General features: G+C 36.0%; 1 protein-coding gene across 1 annotated transcript in view; it reads right to left on the reverse strand.

The window, feature by feature from the left end:
- Positions 1-23,148, reverse strand: part of CPNE8 (copine 8) — a 255,234-nt gene that overhangs the window by 208,927 nt on the left and 23,159 nt on the right. The window contains exons 2-3 of the mRNA XM_004390125.1: positions 14,156-14,196; positions 12,802-12,848 (exon numbers count right to left, since the gene is read on the reverse strand). Of these exons, the coding sequence (XP_004390182.1) occupies positions 12,802-12,848; positions 14,156-14,196 (88 nt within the window). The remainder of the gene's footprint in view (positions 1-12,801; positions 12,849-14,155; positions 14,197-23,148) is intronic.

Here is a 23,148-nt window from a genome sequence, read left to right on the forward strand (position 1 = left end):
GTAGGTAGCACTTAGTTTTTTTAATTCTAAATGTTTATTTCCATTTGTTTTATTCACTTAAATTTACTTTGTGTTAAGAAGTTTGCAGGTAAATGGAAACACTGCAAGTTAAGTCTGAAAATCATCTTTACTCAGAAGTGATCAGAATGAACTTTTACTTCTGCCTATGACAAATTAGGCTGTTTCAGAATAACTCTTCTCCAAACAACAGTAGGAAAGTTGGACAAAATGTTAAATCTCTTTTGGAGGCGCCAGAGAGCTACCAAAAAAGTTACAATTCGTGGAATCAAAAATCTGGAGAAAAGCAAAGCAAAGAGAGGGTCCCAGTAGGGCCTTGTTTTTGATAAAAAGAGGCCAAGTTCAACAGAGATTTAACAGACTCATCAAGGTGGGGCAAAACACTAGAGTTAAAAACCCCACAAAGGGGATATATACATGTTCATTCTACATTTTTTTTCATTTTTCAATATGTTTAAAACTTAAAAAAAAAGAGGTTGAAAAATAAACCAAGAAAGGATTTTGATTGGGACCACAAAAGGCTGTACTGGAGGACTAAGGAAGAATCAGAAAAAGACCAATCCAAAGGGTACAAAATTGGGTAGTAACACCATAATTACTTTTACACACACACACACCATTCATAGAAGTCATTACTGTTAGATAACCAGAGAGGGCTCTGGTTGGGAGGAGCCCATGGAACAGAATTCTGGGGTGGCTGGCAAAGTTCTATTTCTTGACCTTTCTGATAGTTACCAGAGTGTTTGCCTTGTAACAATTCACTATGTTAAGCATTTCTGTATTGTTTCTACATTTTTTATGGGAAACAAAAGGAAAAAATGAATGCAAAAGTAAACACTTCCCCATCCAAAAACAATTGAGACAATACATTGCCAACATAAATGTACCACAAGGAATTTTAAAAAGATTTCTTCATACAGAATAAAAATGATCCTTGAAGGAAACATACAAATGTAGGAAGAAATGAAGAGCACCTGATAGAGTAAATATGTGGAAAATAAAATGAATATTCACTGTACAAAACAATAATAAAATAGCATGTTTGTTTATATTATCTGCAAAATTAAAATTCATAATAACAATGACACCGAAGGTGGGAATGGAATTTGAGTTAAAATGTTTTAAGGACCAAGCATTTTCTGGGAAATTATAAAAGAATTAATTTATATTTGTTCCTAAAATGCCAAGAATATATGTTGAAATCTTTAGGGTAACTACTAAAAAGTAGTAAAGTAAGCATAATTAACAAGCTAAATAAGAGAAATATGTAATATTTAAAAATAGTCAAATCCATGAAGAAAAGGACAGATAAAGAACTTAAAACATATGGATAAAAGAAAAAGAAATGGTAAAATGTTAGATTTAAGCCCAAACGTACTAGCAGTTACATTAAACGTAAATAATCTAAATACTAATAAAAGACAAGGATTATCATAGTGGATTTTTTTAAGCCCCACTGTATGCTGCTTAAAAAGGTATATAGAAAAATTTAACGTAAATGGATGGGAAAATATAAACCAAGAAAACATTAAACAAAAGAAAGCTAGCTTAACTATTGAAATATCATGCAAAGTAGAATTTAAGGCAAGAAGCATTTCCAGAGAAAGAACCTGGAACATCTTGTCTAAGAAAGCGAACAACTGCTCAAAGAGTGATAGAGACATTTTAAAAGGACACAGAAGGCAGCTTGAAGGTGCTCCCATTGGGCAAATTCAGGATAACGTGCACATCAAAACAAATTATAATAACATATTAAAAATCCTTTGGCTAACATAGGAAATTATGAGTCCACATTTATATAATCAAATTAATTAAAAGTTTAATGATTTGAGATTTTATATAGTCTCCAAGTACCTGTCCAAATACTCATCAAGTACCTCCTCAACGTAACTCCCAAAGTGCCTCCCCAAAATATATATTAACTACAAAAAGGAAATAACTTTTTTGGTGGAGAAGCCAGACAGACACCATTTTGATCAAATGATCAAAATTAACCTAACCAAAAATGGAACAAATCAAAATCATGTTTCACCCATGATTCTTATTCAGTTGGTCATAGGATATTCACAGAGCTAATTACCTTCAACTGAGCCTTATAAACTATAATAGGAAGCTTATTATATTAAGCCATAAACAGTTTCTAATTATCTGTGGTCAGAAATATTTATAAACCATTTTATGTCCCTTTTAAAACAGGAAATTTACAAGGCCAGTCTGCAGCTCTCTTTCCAGAAATGGTAAATGAGTCGATACAGTATTTTCCTTAAGGATATTCAACATATTTTTGCTAAAATAAACAAACAAAAAAAAACCCCCAAGCCCATTGTTGTCGAATTGATTCCAACTCATAGCGATCCTATAGGACAGAGTAGAACTACTCCATAGAGTTTCCAAGGAGCAGCTGGTGGATTTGAACTGCCAACTTTTTGGTTAGCAGCCAAGCTCTTAACCACTGCACCACCAGTGCTCCTTTGCTAAAACAGTAATGTTTTAAGACTATCAGACATTCTGTCGAATGTATAGGCTTTACTGTTCTTTCAACTGCACATCACACAACTGTTCTTGTAAGAGAACATCAAATGTCTGCTGTTATAATCTCTCAATCTATCACAGTGGAAAAGTCATGATACATGAGAATACTTCAAATGTCTACTAAAGAAATACAATTTCTACAGACAGGGTGTTCAGCAGTGTATTGCAATATAAATCTTTCAAAAAGTGAGAAAAGAAAAAAAAAATCAATTGCTCTGCAGCATGAACCCAATAGTGAAGAGGGTGTCAGTAGCCAGGCAGTACCCTCAATGGATCAGCAACAGAGACTGCCTCAGATTGTGGGAGCTTCCTCTCTCCTGTATGAATACGTTTAGATGTTTCACTACGATTTTCCTCTAGAAAAAGGAGAGAACGAAATGAATGCTCCCTAAGCTTTAAGATGCAAATAACATGTTTTTAAGAGATGTTATAATTCAAAGTCCAAAATATTGGAATTTAATGTTACAATAAAAAGCAGCAGAACAAAACATAGGGCTCTCATAACTAATCACAATGCCATACAAATTTGCTCATATGAAAAATGTGACCTCTGTACCAAATTATCTATATGGTCTTCCATTTCTTAAGTTCCAAAGTCATGATAGTTAAGTGTGTGCCTGTGTTTGGGGGTATGTCCAAATTTATACCTTCAAGAAATATTAATTGAGCACCTTCTAAGAACAAAGCCATATCTGTCCTAAGTGCTGTGGTACAGAGGCTTGGCCTTTATGGAACACAAAGTTAAGAAGCATAGTTAAGACATACAAGTGAGTACATGTCCTTGCTATCTGTTGAATAACATAAAGTAAAAAATGACAAGTGCCATAAGAAAAGGTATAGAACAGAAACTATGGATTTCAAAGGAGCAAAGTGGAAATTCTAGTTATGACAGTTAAAAGAGACTTGTAAATAGAATAACATGTAAACTGAGCTGAGAATTTTCCCATCCTTTCTATAGTGTGTGTGTGTGTGTGTGTGTGTGTGTGTGTGTGTGCACGCATGCATATGGAACAGAGATAGATACAATGTCAAATTGTAGTAATCTGCATTTCACAGTAGATTTGACTCCAAACTATAACGACTAAAAGTTATAAACAACTTCAGCTTGCTTTCCTCCATCATATGCTAGCTTAGGGGATCCAGAACCCACTGTATATTTAAATGTTTAAAAGTAATTCATAAAATGTATTAATAGATTACATATGTATATCTAAAATATAACTCAAATAAGTTAATTACATTTTCAGAATCTTTTAAAGTATGCATCCTTAAAGATGTTACTTTGCTATTTCTACCTGTCACCAAGAGGTTTTCATATTTTCTTAATTCATGACACTTAAATATCATTTCTAGCTCCAAAATTATTATGCACTGAACTAAAATCATTTTAGTTCTAAAAGAGCCATGATTTCAAAAGCTTTTGATAGCTGGCAATCATTAGAGAGACTTTATTGATATGGAGGTAATTCTAATAGTGGCAGGTATAATTTTAAAATTGCAGATATCAACTGAAGATTAATTTTAAATAATTTTTCTATACCTTTAGTTGGTGCATTTGTTTTGACATATTTTAAAACTGTTTTTTCACTTCCCCTCTCATCCAGAACATAAAATTATATCGCTAGTTACTACATACTTTTTCAGAATACATGAGTTCAAATGCAAATGTAACCACTATATTATTGAGTTAATGTTGATATCTAAATCAGTAAACTTATGGAATAAATACACTGAAGTTGCTGAGAAAACTGTTCAACTATATTGCATGTTCCTTGAGGTAGAAATACTCCCTATTTTTAAATTTTATCAATCACAACAGCTATATAATAGGCATGCAATAAAGGTTGGTCAAATCGATAAATGGATGGATATACTTTATACATTTATAAATTATTAATAAAGTACCTATAATATTATTTTATTTGTCTGATTCCAAATATCCTGATAGAAGTTATCATCCTTGTAAAGTAACATTCAATACTTAAAATATAATTAGAAGAATTGATAAAATGACTAGAAAGTACTTTTTGAGCTACATAGCACCACAAAATCACAGATTCGAAAGGAAATTAGAGCTAATCAAGTTCAGTTTCTCTCCTGATGAGTCCAGCCTCTCTGTTTGAATACAAGACACCTACTATAGCTCCAGGACTCTGTTTCAAGAAACCCATTCTACTGTGGGATACTCTAGGTGTTAAGTAACTCTTCCTTACAGTAGACTTAATACTGCCTCTTTGTCCCTCTAATCTCTGGCCAAATCTTTTGTTTTGTCCTAAACAATATTAAGTAAGTATACCCCCATTTCTATATGAAAAGCATTTTAAGATAATTATTGTAACTATTCAAATTGTTTGTATTTTCAGGTTAAACATTCCCTTATTCATATGTCATAGCTTCTCTCATTCCTCTTCAAGACAGGTGCCCTTCTCAAATACATATGTGGCTTTTCAGTGGCCTAAAGTATAGAATTGAAAAGAAACACTCCAGATTTGCCCCCAAACACAATAGTGACAAAACACAATAGTATTAGGTTGAATCACATGAAATTGCCAATACTCAACCATTTTTGACCTACAAAAATGACAATTTCATATGGTTCACATAACAGTATTATCTTCCTTGATGTAAGCACTGAACACCCATCACGCATCCTCAGATTGCATTAGCATATTAGCAACTGTGTAACACCAGGGTTTCATATTAGGACTGAGGCCAAGTAATTGCCCTACGTCATTTTCCCATCAGCTACTGGGCTTGTGTAATGAATTTTATGATGCCAGAATTTACTTATCTGCCACTTACCAGTTTTCTGATCCTTATAAAAGTTTTTAAATTTCTCGGAGTCCCAAATATATCCTGAATCACTTAGTGCTTACTGTGAGATGATGTTCTCAGTGGTTCACATTTAATACTCACAACAACTCTATGAGCTAGAGTCTATTATCGTCATTCCCGTTGATACAGATGAAGAAACAGAGGCACTGAGAGAGAAGTCAAGTGCATGTCCTTAACAACTGTATCATACTGGCTCTCAGAATAAGGAAACTGCCTTTCTCATATGCGTTTATGGGGATTAAATAACAAGTCTTACGTATTTCATTTTTTTCACCCCTTTCCTGTATGCAGCAAATTCAATCAGTTGATAAATATAATAGATTTTAGCTCCAAAATGTTTGTCTGTTGCACTGGCACTCCTTTCTATTTTTCCAGACTGTTCTCTAGATCTTTAATTCTTTAAACTCTTTAAAACTTTGTTGAAATTACCTCTTAACTGGTTTCTCCCCTCCTTCATCCATCAACTTCTACACACTTTATATATTTCTGTATCCTATTTCTCATCACTTTCTCAATTTTTACTTTGTTTTTATGCCCCTTTTGAGTTTGATACCCTCTTAGCAATATTTTCTGCTTCTTAAAAAAAAAAGAAGCAAAATAGATACTCTGTTTTCTATGTTTTATCTTAATATTACGCTATTTTCACTAAATAGTAGGCCTTCTCTTACTACTTGTTTTTTTGTTTGAAGTTAAGGTTAAGCAAATAGGAACAAATTCCCAAAGACTGATTTATAGAATTTCTTCCCAAATATAAAACCAGTATGTGAAGGTTGGATCAGATAAGTATTTTGCATACCAGGGGGTCTAACAGCCGTGTTATAACAGCAAGGGCACTAGGGCCAGATGACATGTGTTGAAAGCCACACTCCATCATTTACAGGTGGGTTACTCTAGGCAGGTCACCTAAACTTTCCATGCTTCAGTTTTCTCATGTGCAAAATAAAGATCATAACAGTATCTGCCTTTTAAAGTGTTGTGAAAAGCAAATTAGTCAACACATGTAAAAGGGCTTAGAACTGTAGCTAGCCATTATTATTATAAAAGACCTTGTAAATTAAATAAGCAATTTATATTTTATTCCATAGTCAATAAGCCTTAAAATATTCCATATTTTAAGCAAGGGAGTTTGAGTTGAGCCTGCCCTTTAAACTAGCTAACCAATCCCACTTGGTGAGCACACAATAAGAATGAGCTCACAACATCCTGAGCTTCTGAAACATTTTACATTGTGCTCCCTCAAACTCCTCTTACCCAGTGAAGTTCCCAATTTCATCTTTGAGGATTTACATTGGCCCAGTTGCCTGGTCCTCTACCCTAGGTATGCTTATCTTGGTTCCTTTTTTGGTCCTTCAAATAATGTCATTTTTGAGACACTCCAGGTAAATGCCAAGCCCCACCTAGCCTGGCATACATGGTCAGTCAGCAGTTCCACTAGATTGTCCCAAGCCCTGAAGAAAGGGAAATAGATAATGAATGACCAGAGACAACATGCCTTTTAGGAAGATAGAGTGCTACTGTAACAGAAATACCACAAATGGGTGGCTTTAACAAACAGAAATTTATTTTCTCACAGTTTAGGAGGTTAGAAGTTCAAATTCCAGGTGCTGGCTGTAGGGGAAGGCTTTCTCTCTCTGTTCTCCCTGGAGGAAGGTCCTTGTCTCTTCTGAGCTTCTGGTCCTGGGCAATCTTCATGTGACTTGGCATGTCTCTTCCCCCATCTCTGCTTTTCATATGTTTGTTAATCTCTCTTATATCTCAAAAGAGATTACTCAAGACACACCCTACACTAATCCTGTCTCATTAACATGACAAAGACAACCCATTCCCAAAAGGGATTATAACCAAAAGCATAGAGGTTAGGATTTACAACACATGTCTGGGGGACACAATTCAATCCATAACATTACACTACTTGGCCCAAAAAAATTCATGTCCTTGCCACAGGCAAAACATTTTCACACCATCACATCATTCCAAAAGTCTTAAATCAACTCCAAGTCCAAAAGTTCATCTTCTGAATCATCTAAATCAAATATGGGTAAGACTTTAGGCACATTCCATCCTGGGGGAAATTTTTTTCATTTATGAACCTGTGAAATTTAGACTACAAGTTATCTGTTTCCAAGGTACAATGGTGGAACAGGCACAAGGTAGACATTTCCATTGCAAATGGGAGAAATTGGAGGTAAAGAAGGGGTAATGAGCATCAAGGAAGTCTAAACCCCAGGAGAACAAATTACATTATCTCTCAAGACTTGAAAACAATCACCTTTAAGACCATCTGGGCAATGGCCCTGCCCTCCAGACTCTGGTTATTGGTCACATCCTCTGGATTCTGGACGAAGGCCCCTCTGCCCTGGGTTTCAGCTCTGACTTCCAGGCCCACCAGCACGACAACTCTACTTCCTTGGTTATATGCAGCCCCAATCACCTTGTCTATCTGAGCAGTGACTCCACACCCTTAGCCCTGGTAGGCCCCACTCTTCTGCCACTTGGGCATGGCAGCCCCCACTTCAGCTTTGGGTGGTGGCTCCATCCCCTGGCATACCTTAACTGCAGCTCCACACTCCGGAAATGAGTTGATAAAGATCCAGCTCTTTGAAACCGCCCCACCCTTTCAGATCCAGGAGACCATGGCCCCACCCTTTGAAAACGAGAAGCCCTTGACTCTTCTGAGCTTCTGCTCCTGGGTGATCTTTATGTAGCTTGGCATCTCTCTTCCCCCATTTCTGCTTTTCACATACTTGTTTAAACTCTTTTATATCTCAAAAGAAATGTACTCAAGACACACCCAACACTAATCCTGTCTCATTAACATAACAAAGACAACTCATTTCTAAATAAGATTACAACCACAGGGTAAAACTGAGGAATCACAACACATATATTCGGGGGACACAATTCAACCCATAACAATAACCAAAGGTGTAATTTGGCAGTTGTATAAGAGACAGAGGGGCATGGACCCAGACAACATCATGTTGAAATAAGGCAGACAAAAGATAACATGGGTCTGAATAAATGGGGTGGCTTATCTGAGAATATTTTACGAAACATAATTCTTAGCATTGAATAACTGATTAAATGAGAAAGGTGTGGAAGAGAAAATTAAGGATGATCGCAAAAATTATGGTTTGATATTTCAAATGTTATTAACCGTATTCAGAGCAAAGAAAGCATACATATAGGGGTAAAGGTGATGAGTTTACATTTAGATATGTAGAATCTGAGGTAACTATCTGTAAGTTTGTCATACTGTGGTGGGTTGCTTGTTGCTGTGATGCTGGAAGCTATGTAACTGGTATTTCAAATACCAGCATGGTCACCCATGGTGGACAGGTTTCAGTGGAGCTTCTAGACAAAGACAGACTAGGAAGAAGGACCTAGCAATCTACTTCTGAAAGAACTGGCCAGTGAAAACTTTATGAATAGCTGCAGAACACTGCTTCGTATAATGCCAGAAGATTAGTCCCTGGGTTGGAATGCACTAAAAATACTACTGGGGAAGAGCTCTCTCCTCAAAGTAGAGTCAATCTTAATGGCGTGGATGGAGTCAAGCTTTCGGGACCTTTACTGGCTGAGGTGACATGACTCAAAATAAGAAGAAACAACTGCAAACACCCATTTATAATTGGAACATGAAATGTATGAAGTATGAATACAGGAAAATTGGAAGTTGTCACAATTGAAATGGAACTCATAAAGATCAATATCCTAGGCATCAGTGGGCTAAAATGGACTGGTATTGGCCTTTTTGAATCAGACAATCATATGGTCTACTATGCCGGGAATGACAAACTGAAGAGGAATGGCATCGCATTCATCATCAAAAAGAATATTTCGAGACCTATCCTGAAGTACAATGCTGTCAGTGATAGGATAATATTCATACGCCTACAAGGAAGACCAGTTAATACGACTATTATTCAAACTTCTGAACCAACCATTAATGCCAAAGATGAGAAAATTGAAGATTTTTACCAACTTCTGCAGTCTGAAATTGGTAAAACATGCAATCAAGATGTACTGAAATTACTAGCAATTGGAATGCAAAAGTTGGAAACAAAGAAGAAGGATTGGTAGTTGGAAAATACAGCCTTTGTGATAGAAACAATGCCGGAGATCACATCATAGAATTTTGCAAGACCAACGACTTCATTGCAATACCTTTTTTCAACAACATAAAAAGCAACTATACACACATACCTCACCAGATGGAATACACAGGAATCAAATCAACTACATCTATGGAAAGAGATAAGGGAAAAGCTCAAAATAATCAGTCAGAACAAGGTCAGGGGTCAACTGCAGAACAGATCATCAATTGCTCATATGCAAGTTCAAGATGAAGCTAAAGAAAATTACAGCAAGTCCATGAAAGCCAAAATATGACCTTGAGTTTACCCTACTTGAATTTAGAGACCATCTCAAGAATAGATGTGACACATTGAACACTAGTGACCGAAGACCAGACGAGTTGTGGAATGACATCAAAGACATCATACATAAAGAAATCAAAAGGTCATTAAAAAGATAGGAAAGAAAGAAAAGACTGAAATAGATGTCAGAAGAGACGCAAACTTGCCCTTGGACATCAAGCAGCTAAAATGAACAGAAGAAATGATTAAGCTAAAGAGTGGAACAGAAGATTGCAAAGGGCAGCTTGAGAAGCCAAAGTAAAGTATTATAATAAAATCTGCAAGGATCTGGAGTTAGAAAACGAAAAGGGAAGTGCACGCTCAGTATTTCTCAAGCTGAAAGAACTGAAGAAAAAAGTTAAGCCTCCAGTTTCAATACTGAAGGACTCTACAGGGATAATACTGAATGATGTAGGAGGCATCAAAAGAAGATGGAAGGAATACAGAGTCACTGTACGAAAAAGATTTGGCTGACGTTCAATCATTTCGGGAGGTAGCATATGATCTACAATGGATGGTACTAAAGGAAGAAGTCCAAGCTGTGCTGAAAGGAGTATTGAAAAACAAGGCTACGGGAATTGACGGAATACCAACTGAGATGTTTCAACAAACAGATGCAGCACTGCAGGTGCTCACTTGTCTATGCCAAGAAATTAGGAAGACAGCTACCTGGCTAACTGAATAGAAGAGATCCACACTTGTGCCCATTCCAAAGAAAGGTGATCCAACAGAATTCAGATATTATCAAACAATATTATTAATATCACACGCAAGTAAAATTTTGCTGAAGATCATTCAAAAGCAGCTGCAGCAGTACATCAACAGGGAACTGCCAGAAGTTCAAGCCAGAATCAGAAGAGGACATGGAACAAGTGACATCATTGCTGATGTCAAATGGATCCTGGCTGAAGGCAGAGAATACCAGAAAGATGTTTACCTGTGTCTTATTGACTATGTAAAGGCATTCGATTGTGTGGATCATAACAAATTATGAATAACACTGCGAAGAATGGGAATTCCAGAACACTAAATTGTGCTCATGAGGAACCTATACATAGAGCAAGAGGCAGTCATTCAAACAGAACAGGGGATACTGTATGGTTTATAATCAGGAGAGGCGTGCATCAGGGTTGTATTCTTTAATCACACTTATTCAATCTGTATGCTGAACAAATAATCTGAGAAGCTGGACTATTTGAAGAAGAATGCAGTACCAAGATCGGAGGAAGATTCATTAACAACCTGCAATGTGTAGATGACACAACCTTGCTTGCTGAAAGTGAAGAAGACTTGAAGCACTTACTGATGAAGATCAAAGACTAAAGTCTTCAGTGTGGATTGTACTTCAAGGTGCAAAATAAAAAATCCTCACAACTGGACCAATAAGCAACATCATGATAAATGGAGAAAAGATTGAAGTTGTCAGGATTTCATTTTACTTGGATCCACAATCAATGCCTATGGAAGCAGTAGTCAAGAAATCAAAAGATGCATTGCATTGGGCAAATCTGTTACAAAAGACCTCTTTCAAGTGTTAAAAAGCAAAGATGTCACTTTGAGGACTATGGTGCAACAGACCCAAGCCATGGTATTTTCAGTCACCTCATATGGATGTGAAAGCTGAACAATGAATAAGGAAGACCGAAGAAGAATTGATGCCTTTTAATTATGATGTTGGCAAAGAATACTGAGTATACTATGGACTGTCAGAAGAAGGAACAAGTCTGTCTTGGAAGAAGTACAGCCAGAATGCTCCTTAGAAGCAAGGATGGCGAGACTTGGTCTCATGTACTTTGGACATGTTATCAGGAAGGACCAGTCCCTGGAGAAAGACATCATGCTTAGTAAGGAAGAGGGTCAGGGAAAAAGAGGTAGACCCTCAAAAAGATGGATTGACACAGTGGCTGCAACAATGGGCTCAAACATAACAATGATTATGATTATGGCCTATGACCAGGCACCATTTTGTTCTGTTGTACACAGGATTGCTATGAGTCAGTACCAACTCGACAGCACCTAACAACAACAATAACATGGAATCCAATAACCCAAACCCACTGCCATCAAATCTACTCAGATTCAAGGTGACCACACACATGACAGAGTAAACTGTACTCCATAGTGTTTTTAATAGTTTTAAATATATGGTCTTTCTTCCACAGCATCGCTGAGTGGGTTTGAACCACCAGACTTTTGGTTAGTAGCCAAGTGCAAATCGCTTGCGCCACTATGGAACATCTTCATGTAAATGTGTAGAGGGAGGCAGATATGAGAGACTGGTACTCAGTATTCCAATGACCACTGGCCCCCTACCAGAAAAATTTTTTAATTGTTTTTTCCCTACTTTTAATAATAAATTACAATGATTTATTCTTACCCTCTAGCTCACTAATGGGACAGACTGGTAAAATGGCTTGCTGTGGCAACACAAAGCATGAATCTCACTAGGGCACAGGGAAATCTAGCCAGAACTGTAACCTCTTTATATCAGAGCACTAACTTCCTGACATAACTAGCAACTACAGGCATATGGAAACGTTTCTTATTGTAATACCTCCTTCCTACTCCCCAGGGATCAGTCTTCAATTGAAATGTAGAGATATTGTAAAAAACAGGTGATATTTGATATAAAGCACCAGACATAAAACCTTTTAAAGTGGTATTTTTTGAAAATCAGCAGTTGACCCCTAAAAGGGAGACTAAGTTCACAGACTTAAATTACGTAGGTAATCATGCCAAATAGTTTGCAACATATTAAATTTACTTCTGACTGAGGAAAGCACAAGTTTCAAAGCTAGAATATTCCATAGGAAGGTCATAAACAAGCCAAACATTCAGGATTATTAAAAAACAAAAGAAAAAGATAACTTTCATAAAATGAAAAAGAAGCTCGGTCTTTGAGTTGACATAAAATAACTAAAAGCAATAAAGTATCATCTTGCTCAAGTTACAACTTATATCTTTCTGTAGTGACCTTTTAAAAAAAATTAATTCTTACCTCCCTCCATTCTTTACTTCCCATTCCTTGTACATATAAGACACAAACTAGAAAAGATGAAAAAATACATAATATATTTATAAATTTCTTTTTTAAACATCAGGTGTAATGTTTATACACACACACAATACAATTTATTTTTCAGCTGTCCAAAAGCTACAACAGATAAATGCCTAGTTCCTAGTCTTACTCTTGTAAAACTAATAAAGTATCAAATGTTTAAAAATTATTATAAAGAAAGAGAAAACAAATCAAACCAGGTTTTGAGGACTTAATGTGCACAGAGCTGGGCACATAAATACAATTAATTACTTGCTAATGCCTTCATCTACATTATGCTACAAATACAGATAAATTTAAAACCAAGCTTTAACAGTTTTTAAGTATTTCAGTATGTTACTAGACATAAGTCCCAACACACCTACAGTACTCAGAGCCATCATAGGAACGATCACCACAGGCAAATCATACTCTATGTTTAATATTTGTAACTCCCACCATCTACATTTATAAACAGGTCAGAAATCTTCTCAAACATGAAAGGAAGTCCAAAAAGGGAGATTAAAAGTTTTCGGTAAAGATTAAAGGATAATAAGAGTTCCATCTATTTGTCAAATAAATTGATTATTTCCCTATGAATCGAGAATTTTTTAATACTCAAAAATTGTTATGTCTTTTCCCACAATGACTACCTCAGGAATTCACCGTACCTCTGACAAAAACCTTTCCTCTGTAATTAAACTACATTTGTTCCCTCATTTGTTTCGAAGAGATGGAGAACTGCTGGATATCAATTTCCAAATATTACAAGATTTAAAAACACTAATTGATTTCTACAATTAATTCTGCTGTTTTCTAATTCAAATCTGCCCTTTTCATTTTTCCAAATCCTCTGCAACTTTTGAGATCTCTAATTAGGCATAAAAAAATTTAGCTCATGAGAGAATGTTTTAAATTTCACTGGGTTGTGTATGCCTTTATATACCACTTTTATTTAAAAAATAAAAAGAGTACTCTGTGACTAAATCACTTAAAATTATGGTCAACTATAATTATCTGTCATATATCATTTCTATAATATGGCCATACCATGAGGTTTTAATTTCAAAGCGAACTGCCCTATGTTGGGAGTCATACACACTTACGTCTTATTTTCAAGGTGCAAGCAACTCCCTCTTTAGCCATAGCACTGCCCAAGTAGGTGAGTGCCCAAGACTTGGGACCATCCCCCTTCTTGCACGCTAGGCTTTGAGACAAATACTTGAACAAGATCGATGAGTTTCAAACAACGCTTACAAAAATCAAGTAGGCAAAGTAAGCAGATTATTTTAAAAAGCAAGCTATAGATACTTACTTGGATCAGATTTTGAAAATGTGTCTCTGTCCAGAAGATTTCTGTTGAATAAAACAGAAAATGTTAGATGGAAATAAGGCCAAAATATTTACTTATTTATTAATACTTAAATACATACATACAATTATATATATATTATATAAACGTATATGTATGTGACTAAATAAAAATTTAGGTCTGCCTATACTTATTCGGCAACTCTGGTGATGTAGTGGTTAAGTGCTATGGCTGCTAACCAAAAGGTCAGCAGTTCAAATCCACCAGACACTCCTTGGAAACTCTATGGAGCAATTCTACTCTGTCCCATAGGGTCGCTATGAGTCGGAATCAACTTGACGGCAATGGGTTTGGTTTTTTGGTATACTTATTCAGACTGAGTATTATTATAGTATGGGGCTTAGGGGAAAGTGCATTTCAGTTAGCCAATAACATGACTTTTCACATTCTAAGATTATAATCTTTTGGAGAGAATTAACTGTGGTTTTAGTTACCTTTTATCCCTTCATTAGTGAATACATACATGCTTACAAATGTTTCCTGAAATGAATTGTGAGCTGTTACTAATACAGAATTGTTTGGAATTCAAAGCACATGATCACAGTTGTCCATACAATGAAAACATAATAGTGAAGCACCATCTATTGACATTTTTGTCACAGCAACCCTGATAAGCTTTATGTTGCTATGGTAATTGGATGAGCCCTGGTGGATCAGTGGTTAAGCACTGGGCTGCTAACCAAAAGGTCAGCAGTTCCAACCTGCCAGCCTCTCCACGGGGGAAAAAGATATGGCAATCTGCTTCCATAAAGATTTACAGCTTTGGAAACCCTATGGGGCAGTTTTACTCTGTCCTCTAGGGTGACTATGACTTGGAATTGAGTAGAAGGCAATGGATTTGTTGTTGTTGTCGTTTTTTGGAGTGGGGGGCAATATTGTGGTTGAGGAATTTAAGACAAATGTACAGACCTTGCTTGAAGATTTGTTCCAGTAGAGGAAAAGACTAAAGAGGTGGAGAGGGTCATTATTAGCACCTCCTTATTCTTGTTTTACAGATAATTCCATATCCACAACAGAAAAAAATGGAAAATCAGAAACTGGGGAAGTCTGGATTCCTCTGCTACAGATATATCACGTTACCCTCAAGGATAGTAAATGCATTCCTGTACTTTATGCATAGAATGATGACTCTGATGAATCATCCCAATATTTAAATTAAGTTCAATAAATTCTGATTAATAAAGGAAGCATATATTTTAAAAATTTCCACCTGAAAAATTTTTTTTTAATTAAAATGATGACTTGAAGCTACACCCTTATCTGAAAAACTTAAGGCTATCTAGAATGATTACTTGAGGGCTCAAAGTTATACTTCATACTTATACTTTATTAATTGTAATAATTTATAATAGCAAAATTACATTTCTATGTTTAATACTTATAATAGAAATCTCATGTTCAAGGTGTCTTATTCCTCCACCAGGACAACTACTCATGGACTGCCCTTAATATTTGAAAAGGCTTTTTTTTTTTTTTTTTTTTAAATGAGTATGCTATCCTTTATTTCAACTTTTCAAGTTAGTATTTCCATAGTCATTAAGAAATTGAGAAAATAAAAATATATTCAACAGAACACTGCAGCACAGACAATAAAAAGAGATTATGGCTTGAAAAATTCCTTAAAAGAAGAGAAAATATCAGACATACTTACATTTGACATTAAGTCAATTAAAAACCATTAGTCAGAGATCAAATTAAAACAATCCTTTCTGTCCTCAAAGCAGACACCATGACTCCAGCAATGGCTGACAAACAGTAAATTAAAACATTTCGTTTTGAAAAACTGCTGACATAGTACATTTATAAGGTAGTTCTCCACTTCACTAGAAACTTCCCAGCCCTTCCTGTGGTTCCAGTTTTGACTCGTAAGTGTCCTAAGAAAATGTAATTAAGCTCTTTCTTTCAGAGTTCATAAAATCAAGGAGAGATGACAGTGCAAAATATTACAGTGTGGTTGGGACTCAAAAACTATGTTATACATATATTTAAAAGAAAAAAATGTGATTCTGGTACATTATTTACCTAAAATGAACCTACAATTTTTAACCACAAATATAATGAATTTCTATCAACACTGACAAAGATTAATATTCTTAATCATAGACTTTACTGGTCACCTTGTTTCTTCCAGCCATTACGATCCATAACACACATGATAAGGTTAAAAAATAAATAAAACTTGGATCCTTTCTTTATAAATTAGTCCTTGAAATTTGCAATTTAACTTTCCAATTGCTGTTTGACAATAAATTTAATTTATACCTTGGTCACATGACTATGCTAGAACAGACTATCTGGGACTAGATTGAATTCCCAAAAGACTGCTTCATTCAAACATGTATAACTACATTAGTTTAGAAACGGCAAATATTCTTAAAATACAAGCAATCTGCGAAGGACCAGTGATCATTAAAATGCATAACCCAGTTTGGACTTATGATAAGAATGCAAGAGTTTGACCTTTCCAATATTCTATTAGAAACAAACCGTATTCACATTAAATGAAATGAGACAGAAATTGTTATGGATTGAATTGTGTCCCCCAAAAATGTGTATCAAATTGGCTAGACCATGATTCCCAGTATTATGTGGTTCTCCACCATTTTGTGACCTGATGTGATTTTCCTATGTGTTGTGAATCCTAACCTCTATGATGTTAATGAGGTAGGATTAGACGCAGTCATATTAATGAGGCAGGACTCAATCTACAGGATTAGGTTGTATTTTGAGTCAGTCTCCTTTGAGATATAAAAAGAGAAAAGAGCAGAGAGGAGAGGGATCTCATACCACCAAGAAGAAACACTGGGAGCGAAGCACATCCTTTGGACCCAGGGTCCCCGTGCTGAGAAGCTCCTAGATCAAGGGAAGATTGATGACAAGGACCTTTATTTACCCAGAACCAACAGAAAGAGCAAGTGTTTCCCTGGAACTGGAGTCCTGAATATGGACTTCTAGCCTCCTAGAGGGTGATAAAAGAAACTTCTGTTTGTTAAAGCTGTCCACTTGTGGTATTTCTGTTATAGCAGCACTGGTAAATAAAATAAACCGAGATTCAGAGAAACTGAGTGAATAACTAGAAGCAAACAGCCTAGTTTGCGATAATCCAGTGGATAATCTAATCCTATTCAATCTGATTTCCCTGTTCATTACAAAATACCATAATCTGAAGAAACCCAGTAGAAAATAGTCAGAAAACTATGAGTTCTGGAAAAGTAAAATGCCTCCAATTATATCTGTTGGTTGATCCATGAGACTACTGTTCAGAGACTTAGTATAAAAAGAGATGTTGCCTACAGAATTAGGGAAGGGGACCGGGGGTGGGGGGGCAAACCTAACTGTAGATCTCCATAGGAAAATATCTTTGTTTTCTTTATGAAGAAGTTTTTAAAAAATAACACACAATACACCTCTCATCAGCTTGTTTATAGGTAGGCTATTCTTCTCTCCACAGGACTGTCATTTGCTTCAGCTAGGATACCTAGAATTTTATAACATGATGTAGAACTTCAATACTGGTTTAAAAGTCCTGAACAAGCCTTTCTATTCTACAAATGTAGTTGTAGCCAAAACAAGAAAGAGTAAATTCTTGAAAAGAAATCATGGAAAAATACAATATATTTTGTATTAGAAGGCTTAGGCCATAGTCTCATGGAACAACTCAGTTAACTGGCATAATATAGCTCATAAAGTATATGTTCTACATCCCAATGTGGTGAGTAGTGTCTGGAGTTTTAAAAGCTTACAAGCAGCCACCTAAAATACAACTATTGGTCTCTACTACCCAGAACAAAGGAAAAAGAAGGAAACCAAAGACTCAGAGAAGAAACTAGTCTACAGGACTAACGGTCTACATGAACCATGGCCTCATCTACCCTGAGACCAGAAGAACTAGATGGTGCCCGGCTACCACTACAGACTGTTCTTACCAGGGCCACAGTAGATAGATTCTGATAGAATGGGAGAAAAATGTGGAACAGAACACAACTTCTTAAAAAGTCCAGACCTACTGGACCAGTTGAGACTAGAAGACAGATCTCTAAGACTACTGCCCTGAGATACTCTTTAAACCTTAAGCTGAAATTATCTTTCAGCTGAAATTTACCTTTCAGCTAAATAACAGATTGGCTCATAAAATAAAGAATATCACCTATGAGTAATATGCTCCTTTAAAAACTCATTTATATAAGACCAAATGGTCAAAAATTGCTCTAAAGCAAAGATGAGTACGGGGCAGGGAAACTAGAGTACTGGAAATGGTACAACCAGAATGACAGAAATGAGATTGACGACACATTGTCAAAAAATGTAACTAATGTCACTGAATATTTGTGTAGAAATTGTTAACTGAGAACCTAATTTGCTGTGTAAACTTTCACCTTAAATACAATAAAATATTTTAAAAAAAAAGTTACCTGAAGAAATAACCTAATCAAAGCTATAATCTTTGAGTTGTTCTAGTAAGGACATCTCCTCAAATTCCAATTAAAATGCATGGACTATGGACTAAGTATGACTGAAATAGCAGTACTAAGGCTGAGGCCTACTCAAGTAAACTCTATCCCGTATGAAGAAATGCTGGGTTAAGGTAAGAGACTTATTTTGCATGCTGCTTAAATTAGGAAAGTAGATAAGCAAGAATTTAGCAACACCCTTCCGGAACTACCCAGAAGAAAGGCTTCCTTCCCTCCCCCACCTCATTACAGTCATGTGCTAGATAATGTCTGTTCGGGCACTGTCTGACCACATACATGTCCATGGTCCCATAAGGTTATAACAGAGTTCAGAACTCCAGATCAGAGAATGGGATGTAGCGGATGTTACTGGACGTAGAGAACACAACAGCTTCCAGCACGCATCAGTGTATCACGCGTCTCTCTTGTTGCCATAGATTGAACTGTGTTCCCCAAAAATATGTGTTAACTTGGCTAGGCCAGGATTCCCAGTATTGTGTGGTTGTCCTCCATTTTGTGATCTGATATAATTGTCCTATGTGTTATAAATCTTAATCTCTGCCTGTGGGTAATGAGGCAAGATTAGGTTACTGTTAAAGAGGATTGTTTGTTATGTTAATGAGGCAGGATTAGGCTGGGATGCAACACCCTTACTCACAGCCCTCGTCTGATGTAAGGGGAAGTTTCCCTGGAGTGTGGCCTGCATCAGCTTTTACCTTACAAGAGATAAAAGGAGAGAGAAGGGAGTAGAGAGAGGGACCTCTGTACCACCAAGAAAGAAGAGCTAAGGAGTGGAGCATGTCCTATGGACCCAGGGTTCCTGCACTAAGAACCTCCAAGAATGCCAAGACACATTAAGATTTCCAAGGGATGCCAGACGACAGACGTTGAAAGGAGACAAGGACCTTCCCCAGAGCTGACAGAGAGAGAAAGCCTTCCCCTAGAGCCGGTGCCCTGAATTTCAACTTCTAGCTTTCTAAACTGTGAGAGAATAAATTTCTGTTTGTTAAAGCCATCCATTTGTGGTATTTCTGTTACAGCAGCACTGTATAACTAAGACACTTATATAAAAAGTGATTACGCTGCCAGGCGTATAATGGTACAGTACTCGTATAACCTACAACACATATGTCTTGATAGTCATAATAAACACCTATGTTACTGTTTTATGTATATACTGTGCTGTGCTTTCTATCATTTATTTTAATGTGAACTTTCCCTACTTACAAATAAAAAGTTTACCGTACAACAGTGTATGCTTCGACTCGTAGGCTGCAGCATCCACTCTCGTGTATCACATGTCTCTTGGGTGTTGTAGCGTTATCTCTCTGTTTAATTTCCTTTCAAAAATATTACCATGAAGTGCATCATGGCTCCCAAACACAGCAAAACCAGAGCTAGTGACAGCAGCAGCAAGAGGCAAAGGAGGAGTATCAATTTGGAAGTGAAACGAAAGGTACCCCATATAGCTTTGCTAAGTATATAATATGGTGTTTGCACAACATCCAAATCACATAAAGTCCTATTTCACAGAACATATTGTGGACGTTAAGTGACACATGACTGTACTAGTCAATCCTCATGGATATGATCCCTTATAATAGAGACTGATGTATCAAGCTACCATTCCTTGATGACAAAGCAGTTAGTTCATCCGATAACCGGTGCCTGCTCTAATTTTATGCTCACCAAGCCACCTACTGATTCTAAGATGGCTTCCCACGTAGTTATTGACACAGAAACTGTGCTGAGTGGTCACTGCGAATATAACAGTTTTCTTGATTATTGTAGTTTTTACTATCAATTGGCATTCCGAGACACATACCGAGTAGCCAGCTGGCCTCTTAAAATGACGTCTCAGGTATGTCTTTCTGTAGCTTTAAAACACAACATTCTTTAAACTTCAGTGCAATTCTGAAAGTATTTTTCATACAAATACTCTATGCCCAAGACCTAACTAAGTGCTACTGATAACACAATACATATGAAAGACTTGTTACTTTTTTCAAGAAGCCTGATTTTCACTGGGAATACAAAATTTACATAAATAATTAAATCGCAATATTGGATGGTATCCAAAGTAACAGTTTATTAAGGGAAGAAGGACTAGTAACCTAAAAACAGTCAAATTGTTCCATCTACTATTTAAAAAAAAAATCAGGTACAATGGCTAGCTCTTATTCCAACTATTTTTTAAAATATACAAGAAAAAAGTAATTTTATAGTTGCAGATATATAATTAAAATAATTTAAATTACTGTATATATTGAAATAAGTATTTTATTTTTTAAAAAGTCAAGTATCCTTTTCTATTGTATCATTATTTTAATGTGAACTAGAAGCTTTAATAGTAGAAAATAAAAACCTCTAATTCTTGGACTATTCAACATAAAAAGTGATTTTTAAGTGAGAAACTCAAAGATTGCAGGCCAGCTGCTAACCCTTTCCTACTCAGTAAATGAAATCACCTAACAAATATTATTCATTAGTAGTGTAACAAATATTGAATTTTTTTTCCAAAAAAATCCTTTATAAAGGAAAAAAAAATCATTATCCTACTGCCAATGCAGTTTGGAAAAAAAAAAATTTACAAGAAATGCATTCTGAATTTTAAAATAGTTTCCAAGTAAAGACAATTTTATTATTTGCAATCTTCTAAAGTACAGAATTTAATAAAACATACGATATACTTGTTTTAGATAATAATTCCTCAAAAGAGAGGTATGAGGTAAGTTCCAAAAGCACTGCCACTTGTGGCCAGCAGAGCTTAAACAGACTACAAAGGGACTCTAATACTGGACCTAAGGGAATTGTCCTATTTAATTTTCCAAAGGAACAAAAATATAGCTTATAAATAGAGAAGACAAGCTTTATCACTTTACAAACATTGTCCAGCATAAATTCTCTACATGTGAACAAACAACAGCACCTCTGTATCATACGATCTCCCCTGCAAATTATCCCATTATCAATAAACAAAATGATTCTGGGTTTCATTAAAATTTAGGAAATGACTTAAGGGACTTTTATTTACCTATTATTCAGTACAGTCAGGACCACTAACAGCCAGTAAGGTCTTCACCAAATAATGTGTAGGCAGCCCCAGATCCTAGCACAGGCTTGCACATAAGCAGCACCTCAACAAGTGTCTGCTTCATGAATGAATGAATGAATGACTTTAGTACCCAATCAACAGCCTCATCTTTTCTCACTTGTTACCATGAGGTGCTCAGTAACACATTAGCAGAGTAGTCCAGGAAGATGGCACCTGAGGCCTTTGCCCTAATAAGTAATCTATCAACTGAAAAAACCTGAGAATGACTGCGCTGCTGGGATAGTAAACGACCCCGTGTCACGGGACCATGTCAGAGGTTCTTGTGTTAACCATTATTTTGTTTTACAGACTGGAATTAGGAAGTTCATGGCATTTTTCTTCTTTTAAATGCACATACACACAGTTTTCACAGACTTTTTTATAAAAACAAGAAAGTCAAAAAAAAATTTTTTTTGAGCAACCGAAATTTAACAAATCTGTAGAAAGGATTTGAACACAGTATTTAATTCCATCTGGTTCTTTTTTTTAATTTATTCTTTGAACATATAATATCTCTGGAAATTTAGCATAGAAATTTAAGGAAAAAATGTCTTCCCCAAAGGAAAAAACATTCATTAGTAAGCAGAACTCAAAGCAGTCACACAGCATACTTTATAATAAATTCAATCTAATTCTGGCTCTCTGTCCTTTCAGGCACTTCAAACAGCACTTTAAGGCAGATGTGACAATATTCTGGTGGCAATATTCATCTAACCTTCTGGTCAGATAAGTCTAGAGAATTCTCTAAACATTCTGTACTCGGGACCCAAGAAGTCCTTATACCTAGGATACCACTCCAAATAGCATAACCACTGGACTGACTAGATACATACACCCTGTTCACTTGTGCAGTGTAGGATTTCTAGCCAATCCACATACCTTTATTATAACAGCTTGCTGAGATATAATTTACATACCATAAAATTCACTCTTTCAAAGTGTGCGATTAGTGGCTTGTAACACATTCGCAGAGTTGTACAACCATTGTTGTTGTTACTGGGTGCCGTCTGCCTATAGCGATCCCATATGACAGAGTAGAACTGCCCCATAGGGTTTTCTTGGCTGTAATCTTTTCAGAAGCAGATCTGCAGGTCTTTCTCCCACAGAGCAGCTGGGTGAGTTCAAACAGCCAACCTTTTATTTTTTTTTTCTTCTTCTTTTTTTTTTTTTTTACTGTACTTCAGGTGAAGGCTTACAGAATAGTTTCTCATGAAACAGTAGTACACATATTGTTTTATGACATTGGTTAACAATCCCACAACATGTCAACCCTCTCCCTTCTCAACTTTTTCTTTTTTTTTTTTTTTGTGAAAATATACATAGCCAAAGATACACCATTTCAAAAATTTCTACATGCACAGTTCAGTGACATCGACTACGCTCTTCCAATT

Source organism: Trichechus manatus, unplaced genomic scaffold, assembly GCF_000243295.1.
Source record: "Trichechus manatus latirostris isolate Lorelei unplaced genomic scaffold, TriManLat1.0 scaffold00285, whole genome shotgun sequence".
NCBI classification, from domain to species: domain Eukaryota; kingdom Metazoa; phylum Chordata; class Mammalia; order Sirenia; family Trichechidae; genus Trichechus; species Trichechus manatus.